General features: G+C 35.6%; 1 protein-coding gene across 1 annotated transcript; it reads left to right on the forward strand.

Moving 5' to 3' along the window:
• The first annotated feature begins 10,856 nt into the window (after positions 1–10,856).
• On the forward strand, positions 10,857–12,272 carry LOC143560020 (senescence-specific cysteine protease SAG39-like). The gene is made up of 2 exons (XM_077048428.1): positions 10,857–11,480; positions 11,610–12,272. Exons 1-2 carry the CDS (start codon positions 11,048–11,050, stop codon positions 12,200–12,202), a joined length of 1,026 nt encoding a protein of 341 aa, XP_076904543.1. The 5' UTR covers positions 10,857–11,047; the 3' UTR covers positions 12,203–12,272.
• Positions 12,273–17,243: the final 4,971 nt, after the last annotated feature.

Genomic DNA, 17,243 nt, shown 5'->3' on the forward strand with positions numbered 1-17,243 from the left:
AAGTTAGGGTTTTGTTTTATATTACGTTTTGACGACCCTAGACGCCATTCAACACCTTCCAGGCGATTTTCAGAGCAGAAGAGAGAGCCCCCATCACTTCCAATCATCTTTAAGCATCATAAATGGCATACCAGATCATAACCGAAGCCCGAGAGATGCCGATGCGCGGCTAGTTCCTTCGAGTCATACCCGAAATGTAGAGTATTGTATATTTCAATTTTTCTCATGTATTAAGAACGAATTGATTGTAACTATCTTTGATTAATCTATGAGTATTGATGTCTAGTATTATTGTGCACTCAGTCAGTTTAGGTTTATTTCGATCAGAAAGATTATTGTGCCAGTTGCTATGATAATTGCTTATAGAATTGTTTTGACTAGTTGAATGTAATGAAGCATACACTTTCCCTTAGTTGAGTCACACTGGCAGGGACTGTTTGATAACCAGTGCCGTGTGTTAGTAAGCGTAGATGCCTAAGGTTTATCTAGTTAGTCAATCGGTGTTGATCATTGATTGTTAATCTATTAAGTTGCATGAGTTTGCTGTTAGGTTAACTGCTTGGATTCCCGGGTGTGATTTGCTTTTGTTAATTGTTGAAAGTAGTTTGCTTGTTTAATTAATATTAAAATCAACTTGTTTGCTAGTGTGATCAGCACTTAGTTAATTGAATATCTTCATAATGTTAGGAATCATTGTCACTACACACTGACCACATACTCCTCGTGGTTCGACACCCTACTTACCGTAGCTTGCTTAGGTGATTAGGAACACTGATTTAATAGTTTTTGACTAGATAGCGACAACCTAGCATCAATGATCAACCTATAGGTGCACAAGCTAACCGGTTAACCGGTTTCTAACTGGAAACCTAACCGGTTAGTAACCAGTCTACCACTAACCGGTATATACGCTTCTAACCGTCGGTTAGAAACTGATTTAAATGATTGATTTCCGAAACCGGTTACAAACCAGTTAACCAACTTTTTTTTTATTATTTTCTAAAAATTATAAAAATCGGTTTTTCTTCTGTTATTCACGGTTAACCGGTTCAGTTATACCCGAAACCAGTTAGTGCCCGACCCGATTAACCGGTCTAACCGGTTGTTTCCCGCCAAATAATTAACCTCTATGGATCCATGGAGTTTTCATCAATCTCTTTCGAAACTGTAATACAAAAGCGCGTTTATTCATGTTAATTTTGTATATGATGTTCTTCTATGTTATTCATAATGAAATTTCTTATAATCTTTTGTTTGAATGGTTAATCTATTAAAAAAATAATTACAACTTATAAAAAACAAGCTGCATCTTTTCGTGATTTTGAACAAAATGCGTGAGAATACACCATGCATTCGTATGAATATTTCATTAAAAAATATGATTTGAGCTTGTAAAACTATTTAATATGATAAAATATAGGGTTTTTTAAAAAAAAATAATCATTTAATGTCAATAACTTAGTATTTTTTTAAGCATCACGCGTATACTACGAGTTATAAAGCTAGTAAATTTACAAATGAAAACTCTACCCCGCTTCATTCTAATGACATTTTGGATGATCATAACTGTGTAGTTTTTTAATATCAGTAAGTTATAACTAAATGAAAGTAAGAATGGATCAAACACGACTTGCCAATATATATATATATATATATATATATATATATATATATATATATATATATATATAGTGATATATTATATATATAATAGTATGTTTGAAATTCATTTGTAGAAAAATCTATGCTTTCTTGTGTGTCTTTTCAATCCTAAGTACCAAGTTACGTGGAAAAGTATATATCAAAGTTGGATGATATATATATATGATATTTTGTAAATAATATCTAAAAAAGTTATGTTTTCCATTGATAAAAAAAATTTAGATGTGTAAATACCGTTGACATGGTCAATATCAATAGAATTATTATAATTTTTCACATACTCATAAAGTCATAATACAATTGGAGGCTTGTCGACGTTGACTTGTTGAGGTTACTCAGACAGCCCATGCATAGAAGATGACATTTTAATCACAATGTGGAGGTGTTGATTTTTTTTTAAACGACAACTCACAAACACCTTAAATCCACACATTTTGTCTACAACAAAAGTCGGGCCCTGATCATCACAATGGCACTCGCACACACCCTATTTTTATCGTTTCATATGGAATAAATTGGACAGCACCGGCTAAGATCTTCATATAACATAAAATTTTATCTAAACTGCCATCTTGACAAGCTACATATAGATATCGGTGGACCATTTACACGTCCGTCATATTGGTCAAACTGTTAGACCATTGATCATCTGGGGTTTTGATTTTGCTTTCCTCTAAATCTAGAGTTGCAATCTTAATTTCTGTAGTTTAATTTACTAATGTGTTGATTTTGAAATGTCCATAGATTTATTTACTAAACGAAAATTAAAATTAAAAGCCAAAAAGAAAAGTCATTAATTATATATTCTCCCGTTGACCGATTAAATTGTAGTATTTTAATTTGCAAATTTCCATTTTTGTCTTGTAAACTTCCAAGAAAATTTGGTTATATTCCTAATCTAGAATAACATTTTGAAGACTAGCTGCATAAATGAAAAGAAAATGGAAGGAAAAGGGTGAAAACGAGTATTTGCAAGAAGACCAAAAAAAAAAAAAAAAGAAAATCAAATCGAAGTTTTATATAATTTACTATAAAACGATTACAATAAAGTGGCAGGCAAACGGGCAACAAGCTGCGCCGCAACCCCCTTTTGAACAGCAAAGCCAATCCTGCTAAAAACGAAGCTTTGGGACCTAGAAGCTGAAGAGGTTCCGTGTACGACGCGCTGAACCCTACTCAAAAATTTCACAGCCTCTGGAGCCAGAAAACCAAATGTATCAAAGGCAAATGGTAGAAAGACATGTTGATTATCTAAACAAGCTTTCTCGTATTTAACAACTTTGCCCGATTCAGCCTTCAACGCAGCCTGACCCACAACAAACCCACGGTCCCTGAGCCCAACAAGAGGAGACACTCCTGTAAGATCCACACAGGCGTGTTTCCCCCCTGCCCACCCGAACACAAGAATATCAGCAGGTCGTAAAGTAGACCTCCCTTCAATAGGATCCGTGAGAAAGTTAACAGGGGCCTCCTTTTTAGCAGAAATCCCTGCCCGTTTAAGAACATCACACAGAACATCCCTAACCAGATCATGTCTGTATTTAAAGCCAGGCAATTCTTTGCAATGCACCGCATGGTCACCAAAAGAATCCAAACAGACCTTACGACAAATTGGGCAAGGTTCATCCGTCGGGAACATAGGGATAATTAACCGGTACTTAAGGATAGCCCGATACTCCAAACCCGACATACGTTGGCCTAATCCTTCAATGGGGATGGCCGTTAGAAAATCCTGAGCCCGAGGAGCCCGAAGGCATTCAAACACCACCTTTTGGCGAGGGGATAGATCAAACTTCACTTCTAAACTCTTGACGATTCCACTAAATAAGGCACTCGCCACAACATGTTGGGCTTTAGGGGGGGCGGTGTCCTTATTAGAGAACCCGCTAAGATCAAAATCTGGAAGTGAAGTACGTAAACGATCCATCGCACACCCATAATCAGAGTCCAACCCATAAATATCACAACCCCGAAGAATATGGTCTTGCAAACACCACGACTGTGCTCTCGAAGCCACAAAAGCATATGTAGATACATCCACAAAAGAAAAAGAAAAAGAAAAAGAAAAAAAATGCAAATTGGCACAACAATTACATTTGAAATTGAGTTTTTGTAACGTGTTCGCATTAAATGTTAATTTAAGGGGGCAGTCCATGTGAGGAATGTGAATGACAATGACTACTAGGAACTTTGAAAAATGAACAAGAAATTATCACCAATATGTTACACACGGTTTGTAAACATCATTAGTGTACACATATTTGGATATACATAATTATTATATTTAGACATACATCAATAGTGCTTTTTACCTTTCGTTTCAGTCTGTTGTTTTGACTTTTGAGTTTGTTCTCCTGATTTTGGTCCTAGCTCCTTGCTAGGGTCGGTGTTTTTAATGACTCTAGCCGTTCTAAAAAAAACATAATTGTAAATGCACTTTCTTGTTTTGTTTACAATAAAAAACAGAAGCATATATTACAAACAGTGGCGGACCCAGGATTTTTTGCCAATGGGGTCCCATATTTTCGGTGTTCAAATTTTTCGGGTCGGTCGTTGTTCAGGTCGGGTCGAGGCGAAAAACATAATAAAAAACAATATCATAATAAAACTTTCTTTTCAATCATCACTACCTGAACGGGTCAAAATGGGTCGGGTTGACACATAAACACTTTGTTTTCCCTTTCTTAAACATTTTTGAGATAGAACCTAGATCCACCCTTTCATAAGCATGTGTTGAAAACCATTAACTTAAACTAGTGAAAAATAAAACTGATATTTTAAAGTGTTTGAATGTTTCTAAAGAAAACCATGCATAAAGTTGAAAACAATGATATGTATTTTAGAGGTGTTTGAATGTTTCCAAAGTTATCATTGCAACATTAGCAATCAAATGATTGATTAACACTAAAAATTAACACAAAAAACCAAAAACTGAGCCTTGTAAGACTTGAACCCATGACCTTTCAAAGATAAAACAAGGGACTTTCCACCAGACCACATCAACATTAATAGTATGGGTTCCAAGTATTAAATCTTATGGGGTCCTCAAAAAATTTAATATACCGCTTCTAATAAATTTTTAAAAAACATTGGTGTCCCGGGACCCCGATCCACACTATGTGGGTCCGCCCCTGATTACAAATGATATATGCAATTACTCATATGTTCATATCAATATTCTTTTATCATCAACAAAGATGGTCAAGCAATCAACATAAAATAAAGGACACAACAAATTATCTACGTTTGAATTCTTGTCTACGTTTTTAATACTTGTGGAATAGTTGTTTGTGTTTGCGATACTTGAATTCCTGTTTGTGTTTTTAATGCTTGTTGTCTTGGTGTTTGTATTTTTATTTTATTAATAATTGTTTGTATTTTTATTGCAACAGTGTGCTTGTACTTGAAAGGATTAATACTTGGTAAAAATGTCGAACAATATTGATTTTGAACAAGCTATAGTCGATCAGAGTGAGGATGAAGGGAGTTCATTTAGCTCAAGTAAATATCATTCAAAAGTTTGGGACTATTTTGAAAGATTACCGGTTAGACCCCATGGGTCTAAGAAAGCAAGCTTGTAGCATGAGAGTGAGAGATTGTTTTGTCGTATGACAAAAAAAAATAAGATTTTAAATGGTTTCAATTTAGCACAGCATATTATCAACTTTTTATCTAAGATAATGAGAAAAATATTTTTATTATTACACCAGAGATAATGCTAAATGTAATGATGTTTTATCCAAGGGATTTTAATAATCCCTATTTAATGGTATTGGCCGATAATAATCCCTATTTATTTTATCGCCACCAGCGGTCCCGAATTTAAAAAAGTTGCCCCCCAATGGTACTCCCATGTTAAAAAGGACTTAACGTCGTTATATTTTTTTCCGAATTTGAAGCTAATGTTTTAGGGGTTTTGATTGGAACGAGAATACAAGTCGACTAATGTAAAAGTTAGTTCGAAACGACGCTCCAAAACAACGAAACAATGCTTCAATTCGGGTCTTTGAACTTACAATTAACAAAAATCAAGCCGTTTGGATCAGTGTTTCGAGCTAAGTTTTACACTACTCGACTCGTATCCTTATTCCGAACAAAAACCCTAAAACATTAGTTTGAAATTCGGTAAAATGTATAACACCGTTAAGTCCTTTTTAACGGGGGGGCCATTGGGGGCCAATATTTTTAAATTTGGAACCGCTGGTGACGATAAAATGAATATGAATTATTATTGACCAATACCGTTAAATAAGAATTATTAAAATCCAATAAACCATTATCCAATAAAATCACTTTCAGAATCTTAACTTATCGCTGATTCTTTGTAATCGTATAACTTATGTGATTTTACATATTTGTAAAACAAGTATGCACAAAATAAGTTATTTAATTTTTATAGTTGTATTGAATGGATAATATTATTTTGATATTTTAAAAAGTCAAAATTAAAACACTTACTAGCCGTGAAAGAATAATTTTATTATTTGACAAACATGTGTAAAATCTTTCTTATAAACTTTAATATATATATATATATAGGGAGAGGTTCAAAAGAGAACTCCTACTTAAAGAGAGAACTAGAGAACTAATAAAAAAATATTTTTAATTTAATTAAAAAATATTCTTAAATTTTGTTTTTGCCATTATTCTTATATTTTGTTACCATTCACTCGAAAAATAAAAAAAATAAAAAAGTAATAAAAAAAACTCGTTGTAGTGCACATATGCAATACATCGACTTTTTTTTATTGCATATGTGCACTAGTGTGTAGGGCTGTAAACGAACCGAACGAACACAAACAAGGCCTTGTTCATGTTCGTTCGTTAAGTAAATAATGTGTTCACGAACGGTTCATGAACACTTACCGAACGAGATTTTATGTTCGTGTTCGTTCATTAAGGAAATTAATGTGTTCACGAACGGTTCATGAACACAAACGAACACAAATAAAATCCGCAGAGCCTAGAGATTTAGACCGATGTATTCATCAATGTGAATAATGAAAGCCTGTAAACGAATCGAATGAACACGAACAAGGGCATGCTCGTGTCCGTTTATTAAACTTTAAAAGAACACGGACACTTAATCGAACAAATATTTATGTTCATGTTCGTTTATTTAAAAATGGACATTTGTGTACGTTTGTTTAAAATCTAAACTAACATAACTGAATAAAGATAAACGAACATGTATGAACAAACGTAAATGAACACAAATATAAACGAAGTTAAATGAAAACACTTAAATGAACACAAATTAACAAATATAAAACCTTTAAGCAGATGACCTATCCAGATAATATTTAATTATTTTCTATTAATATTAATACATAAATGAACATAAATAAACAGACATAAACGAACGTTCATGAACGTAAATGAACGAACGGAACATGTGTTCATGTTCGTTCGTTTAATTAAACGAACACAAATTTTTTGTTCATGTTCGTTCGCTTATTAAATAAACTAACATAAACAAACTTCCCGCCGAACGGTTCACGATAGTTCACTGAAAGTTCGGTTCGTTTACAGGCCTACTAGTGTGTATTTTGATATGTGCAATAATGTTGAATAGCATATATGCAATTTTTTGTATTTTATTAGTGCAATAGTGTTATATTATATACAAAAATACCAAAAAAAATAATATAGTGCATATGTGCATTAGTGTTGTTTTGAGTACAATTATTAGTATTTGTATTTGCATATATTCAATAGTGTGGATTGTATAATGCAATTGTGTTGTATTATATGCAATAAAACACTATTGTATATATGCAATACACATTAGTGCACATATGCACTACATCGACGATATAAATATATACTTTTTAGGAACAACATCATCTTATTAGAAGGAGGAAAGAAAAAAAATCATAAAATATTTTTTAAAAAATAGTTTTTATTAGTTCTTTAGTTCTCTCTTTAAGAGGAGTTCTCTCTATATCCCACCCCTATATATATATATATATATATATATATATATATGATTTCTAATTGTACAAGACATACTAGGTTTAGAACTTGTTAACCAACTCCCCTAACTTGTTAAACACTTCAATTTCTTGTTAAATCACTTACCATTACCAATGGCAACCAACGACGAAGTTGTTATGGTTATCGACACCCCGAGATGCCCCGAGGTTTGGGTTCACTATGACCTGTGTGTCATGACCAACACACAGGAGATGGCGCGGTGCAAATACTGCGAAAAGTTTTTGAAGGCGGCATCGAATTCCACCCTTCGAAAGCTTGCAAGGAAAAAAAAGCATTTGGATGCCAAAAAAGGAGAAGCCAGGGAGTCGTCCGGCTCTACAAGTCAAACAAAGCTTGATGGTCGTAGATGGCGGGACGAAAACAACGAACAATGTTTGTTATTTTTAGTTTTATGTTTAATAATGTTTGTACTTAATCGTTTTGCAATAATGTTCGTTGTGTAATGTTTTATAATTATATATATATGTTTAAAAATTAGTTTAAGTGTTTAAGACAAGTTTTTTATTTAACACAAACAAATAACATTTTAAAAAACTTGTTACATTAATTAATTGATTCGTGTTACATAATACATAAATGATTAGAACAAATACAAAAAATACAAATTAAAATTTGTCGAGTTCTACGACTTCGTCTTCTTCACCCGAAGATTCTTCTTCCATCTCTTGAATTGGACATTCAAGTGGTATTTCGTCTTCAAAGTTCGCCTTGTCTTGTATACAATCCACCGCGTCCAAATGATCCTTTAGGCAAATGCACATCTCTAAGGACTCGGGAGTGAGTTTGGTTCTTCGCATCGATAATATCCTTCCACTAAGTGAAAAAAACCGATTCCGAAGCAACCGTTGAAGCTTGGATGCTTAGCAAGTCACGAGACATGGCGGAAAGAATAGGAAATTCGTTTTGCTTTCCTTTCCACCATGCCAAAATGTCAAGGTTGCGAACGTTCTCGACCGTTGCGCCTTCTCCATAGTTTGCTCCACTATATCGGCCAAGTTCACTAGTTGGTGTGTTACCCCTTTGCCGCTTAGCCGCCGACTCACGAACCGCATTCATCATGTTTATAAGCTTATCCTTGCATGGCTTACTTGATGTTGCCTGCCTCACAAAAGTCGACTGTGAGCTTGGACCATAAATTTTGAAGTAATGGTCATTGATTTCTTGAAGGGATTCGTTGAAAGAATGCTTTGCTTCCGTCGACGACATCGGATCGATCTCATGCGCACCCATGTTGTCATATATTTCCTTGATCAACGCCTCAACCCCGGCAACATTTATGTAGGGGTTTAAAGCGGCGGCACAAGTAAACACGGGTGGTATTCCTTCAAAATATTTTTGGAACTTCTTCTTCATTGGGTCAACAATGTGCTCGAAAAGGTCAGTTTTGTTTTCAAAGTCTTTGAAATTCAAGGAGATGTTGTATAATTCTTGCAAAACCCAACAACTAGTAGGATAGTAAACCCCCGACAATTTAGTTGTTGCGGTTTTAAAAACATCAAGATACTCCAAGAAGTAACCGATATTATCCCATGCACCGTTTGGAAACATATCGGCTTCGCAACGATCCACAAGCTTTCTATGAGACGCTTGTATAGTTTGTTTTTGGGAAAAAGCACAAGCGAGCATATTACAAGTCGAGTTCCAACGGGTTGGAACGTCCTAATTCGGCCCCAAATATTTTCTATCCACCGACTTGCAATAGTTTTTGTATTCAAGATGTCTTCTTTTTCCACTTTTTAAAATATCTTGTAACATCAACCTAAATAATCTCAAACCGGCCTCCATGGTTTCGTTGTCAAGACCATCTTGAACAACCAAATTGATAATGTTGGCAACACATGGAGTATGAAAAAACTTTCCATAGCAAAGTGGTTTATATTTTATATATAACTTGTCTACCGCCTTTGTATTGTTAGATGCGTTATCAAACGACATTGAAATTTTTTTTTTCCTCAAGTTAAAAATGGTTATTACCTCATCCAAAATTTCAAACAATTTTTCGGCGGTATGTGGAAACGGAAAGTTTTCAAACGCTATGGTGCGTTTCATCATTTGCCAAGATACCGGATCGATCCAATGCACGGTCACACAAAGGTACGATTCCGGTAACCCATGGGGTGCCGACCAAACATCGCTAGTTAAGTTGACACCCGTTTGTAAAGTGTCAAAAAAATCAATTAAATCTTTTTTGGCACATTCCCACAACTTTAGACAATGACGTCGAAGAGTGGTACGACTTACATGGGTGTAGCGCGGTTGAAGAGTCTCTCTAATCAAGGCCGTCAATTGAGGGTTGTCGAAGTGGTTAAACGGCAAACCTTGTTGAATCACGAACTTCGCCATCCTATTATGAACCGCTTTCACGTTGTAACGAAATATTGCCCCATCTTTACCCAATTCGGCTTGGACCGTGGTTGGAGCTTCTTTCAACGCCTTGTAAAATTTCTTCTCGATGTGCTTCTTTAAAGTAGAGTTTGAATCATGCTTTAAATAAGTGCCACACAATTTGCAACGAGCCTTAATGTCTCCATTAAGCAACTCAACCAAATCCCAATTCCGCCATACTTCTTCATTGCGGTTATAAGGGAGGATCTTTGCAGCTCCGACGTCATCTTCGGCACGAACCGGGTCAATAAAAACGGAATCGGTAGCCGCCGCCTTTCTTTTGCCCTTGTTTTGGCTTGCCATAATAACTAGTTATCGAGTGGTGGTGGAATGGAAGTGAAAAAAATTGGAGTGTAAAGTGTAAACCGATAAGTTTGTTTGATGTTTTTGAGTTGGAGTGTTAAAACAAGTGATCATCCAACCCTTTATATACTTTTTTAGCTCAAAAACCGGTTCCAACGGCTATATTACCATTGGAACCGGTTACAACGGCTCTTTTTCGTAAAAAACCCGGCGGAGCCGGTTATTTTGGGTAGGAACCGAAATCGGGCTGGAACTGGTTCCGGGTAGGAATCCGGTAGGAACCGATTTTTTCAAAAATACATGGGTCCGGGTAGGGTTATCCGGGTATTATAATATTCTAACCGGGTATGGGGTATACCGGGTACAAACCGGAGCCGGTTCCGGGTCGGTTCCACCGGTTCGGGTCCGGAACCGGTTTTTTTTGTGCACGTCTACTATTAATGATTCTGCAATATTTCTAAATCATTACAGGACCAAAACAATCATTTTTATGATATGCAAGTTCCAAAAGGAAAAAACAAACCAAGGTTCAATTCTCTGGCAGGACAGTTTAAACGTAATCTTTTGTTACATATTTCCCTGCCATATCAGCCACGTAGTCAGCCGCCTTTCCATTATTTATAACCCAACTTTCTTTTATTTCATAGCATCAAACTTCAGACTAATCATACCCCTCTTGTGACAAATAGAAAAGCTAGTCATGGCATCCTCATCAAGATCAGTCATTGTAGCATTCTTGCTCGTTTTTGCAATATGCGCATGTCAAGTTACATCACGAAAACTAACCCAAGAGACCATGATGCAACGCCACGAACAATGGATGGCTCAGTACGGGCGCGTATATAAAGATGACGTGGAGAAAGAAATGCGGTTCAAGATATTTAGCAACAATGTTGAATTTATAGAATCTTTCAACAAGGCTGGAAACCGTCCTTACAAACTGGGCGCTAACCAATTTGCTGACCAAACAAACGAGGAGTTCACAGCTGCTCGTAACGGCTACAAGGTCCCGTCTCATCTTGACTCACCCCGAGTCACACCATTTAGGTATGAAAATGTGACCGTTGTTCCACCCAGCATTGACTGGAGGAAAAAAGGTGCAGTCACCCCGGTCAAGGATCAAGGTCAATGCGGTAAGTTTAAGTCAGACTCCTTTTTATCCAACCTGTCCAAATATGAGTCTGACAATTCTTGGATCAGCTCCGTATCATATACATCTGGTACCCGTCTACACGATTTTATTTTTATTCTTTTCTAAACAGGAAGTTGTTGGGCCTTCTCAACCATAGCTGCTACCGAAGGGATAACTCAACTCACAACCGGAAAATTGATTTCACTCTCTGAGCAAGAGATAGTGGACTGTGACAGAACAAGCCAAGACCAAGGATGTGAAGGCGGGTACATGGAAGACGGGTTTGAATTCATCGTAAAAAACAAAGGCATTAACACGGAAGTAGGCTACCCATACCAAGCCGCTGACGGAACCTGCAACGTTAAGGAAGAAGCCGTTCACGCTGCAAAAATCAGTGGGTATGAAAAGGTGCCGGCTAACAGTGAACAGGCATTACTACAGGCGGTGGCGAACCAACCTGTGTCAGTTTCTATTGATGCAAGTGGATATGCTTTCCAGTTGTACTCGAGTGGGGTTTTTACTGGAGATTGTGGGACTGATTTGGATCATGGTGTGACAGCAGTCGGGTATGGAACGACTGATGATGGTACAAAGTATTGGTTGGTCAAGAACTCATGGGGTGCGAGTTGGGGTGATGCTGGATACATAATGATGGAAAGAGATGTTAGTGCTAAAGAAGGCCTTTGCGGTATTGCTATGGATTCATCTTATCCAACCGCATAAGGTTGCTCATAATCTATGTTTCCTCACAACCCGAAATGCAATATATGTAATCTTGTTCATATGTATGTTTGTAAGTATGTTACTTTAAAAATCCCATGTACATACTTCATTAATGAAATGCTATTCTATATCATGCTCCTTAGTTCGTAGACCATAACCTTCAATGGGGTGAGACGGTGGGTATGCGCATGCTAAAATCAAAAGTCTTTATATGAAACTTACAACTAAAGAGGACATATTGCTTAACACAAATGGTCACATAAGACATGTTTCATTAAGTGACATCAAACTTTAAAACAAAGATTACATGAATACAAAAACCTGCATAGCATAGGCAAATGTGGTTGACCTAAGTTGTCGATCAAGCCCGTTTTCCACTACTTGGGTTAGACTTGGTGCAGAGAGTCCAACGGCCCTTGGCTCTCCTGCGCCTCAACACGGCCCTTCCATTAGCAGTCTTCATTCGTAAACGAAAACCATGAGTGCGTGCTAACGACTTGCGTGACCTGTTTCTCTTTGTTTGAGCAAGTTGAAACTTTTTTCCAGCCCTAACCACTAGACTACGCCTGGTCACCGGTTCTAACCCGCTTCTAGAGCTGAGATCCAACCCCAATGATGAACCTATTATCAATTAGCAAGTGTTCTTCAACAATTGAGTACAATGTGTTGACTATTTTAAAGTCAACATACCCAAAAGCAAAGGTGTGCATGAAACCGAAAACCCAATCCGAAAACAAAAACACTAGAGAAACCAAACCGAAATGACGGAACCAAAACAAAAACCGACAATTTGGTTTATGTTCTTGTAAAAACCGAAGTTTCGTTCAGTAACGGTTTTGCGTGTAATTAAAACATAAAAACCCAAACCAACCCGCACTTAGAGATTTTCATTTTCTAATTTGAAATTTAAGTAATTTATAATAATTTAATATATAGCATAACAAAATTATTTTAGCCCCCAACGCAAAATAATCAATTAGCCATCAACCAACAAAAACTAAAAAATAAAATTTACACCGAAATTCATTATTTTTGCCCAATTTTTTTCTAGTCACACAAATAGTAAAACAGAAAAAGCCGAAAACCGTACCGAACCCTAACCAAAAACCAAAACTGAAACCAAACTATTTTTAAAAACTCGAAAACCGAAATTTCGATTTTTGGCTCGATTTTCTCCCAAACCGAATCCTACCCAAAATTACAATGCAGACCAACATTAATCAATATAAAATTATAAACCCTAACTTTCACATTAACTCAAAACCCAAATTCTCTACATGAAATTCATCAACGAATTGACGAAATTAACCTCAAGAGACCAAATATTAGAACAAAAAACCATGAATTTATTATTAGATTTTTATCAAAACTGGCCTGCAAAATGAAACTGCTAGTATAGTTTAATTTCACGATACCGGAGAATGCAGAAGAAGATGAGGATAAGTTGAGTGATGAAGACGACACAAATGAGCAGTGAAGAAGCCCTGAGGATTTAACCGCTTTTAGCGACACGGAGCTTCGTGTTGTTCGACCAGAATTCATGAAAGGAAGTGAAGCTGTTGTTGTACTCTGTGCTCCGAATCTCGTACACACAGATGAGACACGCCATGGTTTTGTTTGCTGATAGATTGCCGTTATCCTCTTCTTCAACAGCCTTATCGATAGAGAAGAAGAAGAAGAATAGAAAAGGGCTGTTTCTCGGCGATAGAAATGGGCTGGGCTGGGCTCACTTTAGTTTGATCCATGCTTTGGGCCTCGACCCATTTTCTTTCCAGACTTTATGGATGAGATTGCAATCATTTGGAAGCGCGGCCCAATGGAACTAGAGGTGAGGTGCACAAATTAGTGGAGGTGTAAAATTTCTTTGTATCTAGGTTTCTACTATCTGAACCTGTTTCCTACATGTACTGATAATGCATGCATTTCAGTATCAAAACCTGTGTCCGAGACCAGACCCAGTTTATACCTGAAAATCGGAACCGGATTTTTCAATACTCAAAACCAGGTTTTCAAATACCCGAAAAATACATGAAAAATACTCGAAAAATACCCAAAACAAGTGCAGCCCCTTAAAAAGTCAATTTGTACCCGAAAAGTACCTGGAAAAAACCCGTATACAAGGTTTTTTCAATATCCGGAAATATGGTATTAAAATACCCGGTTTTAAAATATCCGGTTCTATACCCATCCTGAACCTGGTGCATAGGGTATGATTTTTTAGACAATACCCGAACCCGAACCCGAACCCGAACCCTACCCGGATATTACCAATACCCGATTTTTCAATACCCAGTCATACCTGAACCCGGTTCCGTACTCGGAACCGGGTATTAGAAAACACCAATTTGTGCATTTCTATAAATTAGTTCTCGATTTGGTTTGGTTTGGAACTGCTTCGGTTTCTGGTCAACATGGTCAAAACCGTTGCTGGGGAGCGGTTTGGTTTGGGTTGGTTTGAAACCACATGCGTGTGCGGACATACTGACCGGTTTTAAATTGTGTTTTGCTTATAAACTACAAAATGGTCTTATTAATTTCAGTTCCAAACTGCTTCCACTGAATTAGGTCATACTGACTGGTTTTAAATTGTGTTTTGCTTATAAACTACAAAATGGTTTTATTAATTTTAGTTCCAAACTGCTTCCAGTGAATTAGGTCTCGGGTCAGTCCGCTTTCAGTTTGGTCCGTATTTGGGTTCGATTAACTTGGAAGGCATATCAGATTTGAAGTAGATTAATGCCTTGTATATCATATTCTTTTTAACAGTTTGATAGAATAATAAAAATATGCAAGGTTTAATTTTAAAACCATTACTTTTTTTTAATAAACTATACGATATTTTTATTTCTCTAATACAACACTTTAACTTATATAAATGCGTTACTCATCTAGTCTTTATTTATAATAAAAAAATTGATTAAATGCTTTAAACAATTGGATTTATTGTAAAAATATATTTAATAATAAAAAATAAATGTAAACGATGGTAATGATATGAAAATGAAAGGATTTGAAAGAACGTATGATTGAAGAGAAACTTGGTATTTATAAATATTTGTAAAAGTCTGATTTGACACCTCACTAGACACGTTTATATGTTTTTGAGTTGGAAAATGGTATGACATATTTTTAAACATTTGAATGTATGCATAATTGGTTTCGATGAAATCGTTGACTATATAAATACAAAGCAAATTCGGTACGCAAGTTTGTGTGGTTAGTAGTGGTGCTAGCATTGTGTCTTTACATCCAAGATAAGCTTTAGTATCAATTTTTGGTCTCTTCTTATTATTTTTCTAGAATTAAGTAAAGCATTGTACATTTGTTGCATTAATTAAACAATTAAACGGAAAAAGAGAATACCAAAATATTCTATAAATAAGAAAAAGTATAATCAACTTTGAATAAATTATTCTATTAATAAGCTTCAGTATCAAATTTTTGCTGAAATGCCGCTTTTTTATTTAAAAAAATATCAAATTTTATTCTCTTTTTATTATTTTTAGAATTAAGTAAAACATTGTATAATTGCTGCATTAATTAAACAATTAAACCGGAAAAGAGAACAACAAACTATTCTATTTGTTTTTTTCGAACTGTAAAATATTATTCTACCAATAACAAAAAGTAATCAACTTTTAATAAATTATTACTATAACATTCTTGCCGAATGTTTAAGGGACTGTTAAGCAATTTTATGTTGAATTATAAGACCGATTAAGAGGTTTCATTTAAATCATTAAGTATGTTTCTGAAACTTATTCGTTAAAAGGTTTCATGAACCATTAAAAATGTGTATTTTTAACGAACTAAACGCACTCCATGGCATTTGTTGAAGTTGTAGGTTATCAAACACTTTGTCAATCCTTAGTACTCTTCATATGATCCAACCAACGAACAAAAAATCACTAGTTTACCGCTCCCTTTAGAAGTGATACTGGCATACTGCTAAAATCTTTAACCAAATTGCATGATTGGATAGAAAGTTTGCGCCGTGAACTAGTTTGGGCACATATATTTTTATACCAAAGAAGTAATCAGAAGGTGATTAGCTGATTCGTTTTCCTTCCTCGCTTAGTAGACACTGAAGTAATGGGAATGCCTCGGCTAACTTGATCATGAAGCATCCAACGTATGGATTCGGTTTAACACAACCCTCCAACCAAAAAGCTTTCAAAGAATAAAGAAATGAGGACAGGTCACAACCAAAATGAACAGACATGCGCGTATTCTTGGTTTTCCCAAAATAGCAAAACTTGATCCCGTGTTATCATCATTATATGGTGGTTCTGACTTGGGACAAATATAGGTCCAAAATATACATAAGAAATGAATTCTAATTAAAGAAGTTGATGTTGTGGAAGTTCTTATTTTGAAAGAGAGAAAAAAAATAAGCTTGACCTAATTATATAATTTTGGTGGTTTTACTCTTAATATTTAAGTATATGTTTTTGTTATGCAAGTATTAATTTGTTGTCATTGAATAATTATTCTGTTATGAATACATTATATTTTTTTAATCAATTATTGGTAGTTATAATAGGGTTTGCATGCTTCCTACAATTTATGATTTTTGTCAAGATTAGCTCACAATAAGACACTCCTCTTACCATCTTTTATCTTCATAATCCAGTAGACCATAACAGGCAATCATGATCGAAAAATGATTATATTGAAAATGAGATTGGCTATTAAAAATAAAAACCCTATATCATTGTCTTATACTTAAACTAATTCATCATCATGATTATTTCTTATATGGAAAATATATGTACATCTGAGTCAATCCTGTTAATTTTAAATTCTATCAGCTGGTATAATCCTCATCATCAACAATGAGTATAAGGCACCCCATTGTGGAGGTGCCAAAAGCTAAGTCACACGCCAATGCCGGCGCTAAACCACAACACCATCATTATCACTCGGACGCTAAACCTATTTTTACCCTTCAACGCCATCCCATTAACGCCCTGCTCTTTTTTGATGGGTGTGTCCACTTCAAACTCACCAATCAGATGCCAACACACACACACATATGTTA

This window comes from Bidens hawaiensis, unplaced genomic scaffold (genome assembly GCF_021521415.1).
Source record: "Bidens hawaiensis isolate Kalapana, Puna unplaced genomic scaffold, B.hawaiensis_p1.1 tig00020159_1, whole genome shotgun sequence".
In the NCBI taxonomy this organism is placed as follows: domain Eukaryota; kingdom Viridiplantae; phylum Streptophyta; class Magnoliopsida; order Asterales; family Asteraceae; genus Bidens; species Bidens hawaiensis.

Excerpts from the sequence above, each read along its gene's own strand:
- LOC143560020 (XM_077048428.1), top strand. The coding sequence starts at position 11,048 with ATGGCATCCTCATCAAGATCAGTCATTGTAGCATTCTTGCTCGTTTTT. Across the intron at positions 11,481-11,609 it reads CAAGGATCAAGGTCAATGCG|GAAGTTGTTGGGCCTTCTCA; the intron begins GTAAGTTTAAGT and ends TTTTCTAAACAG.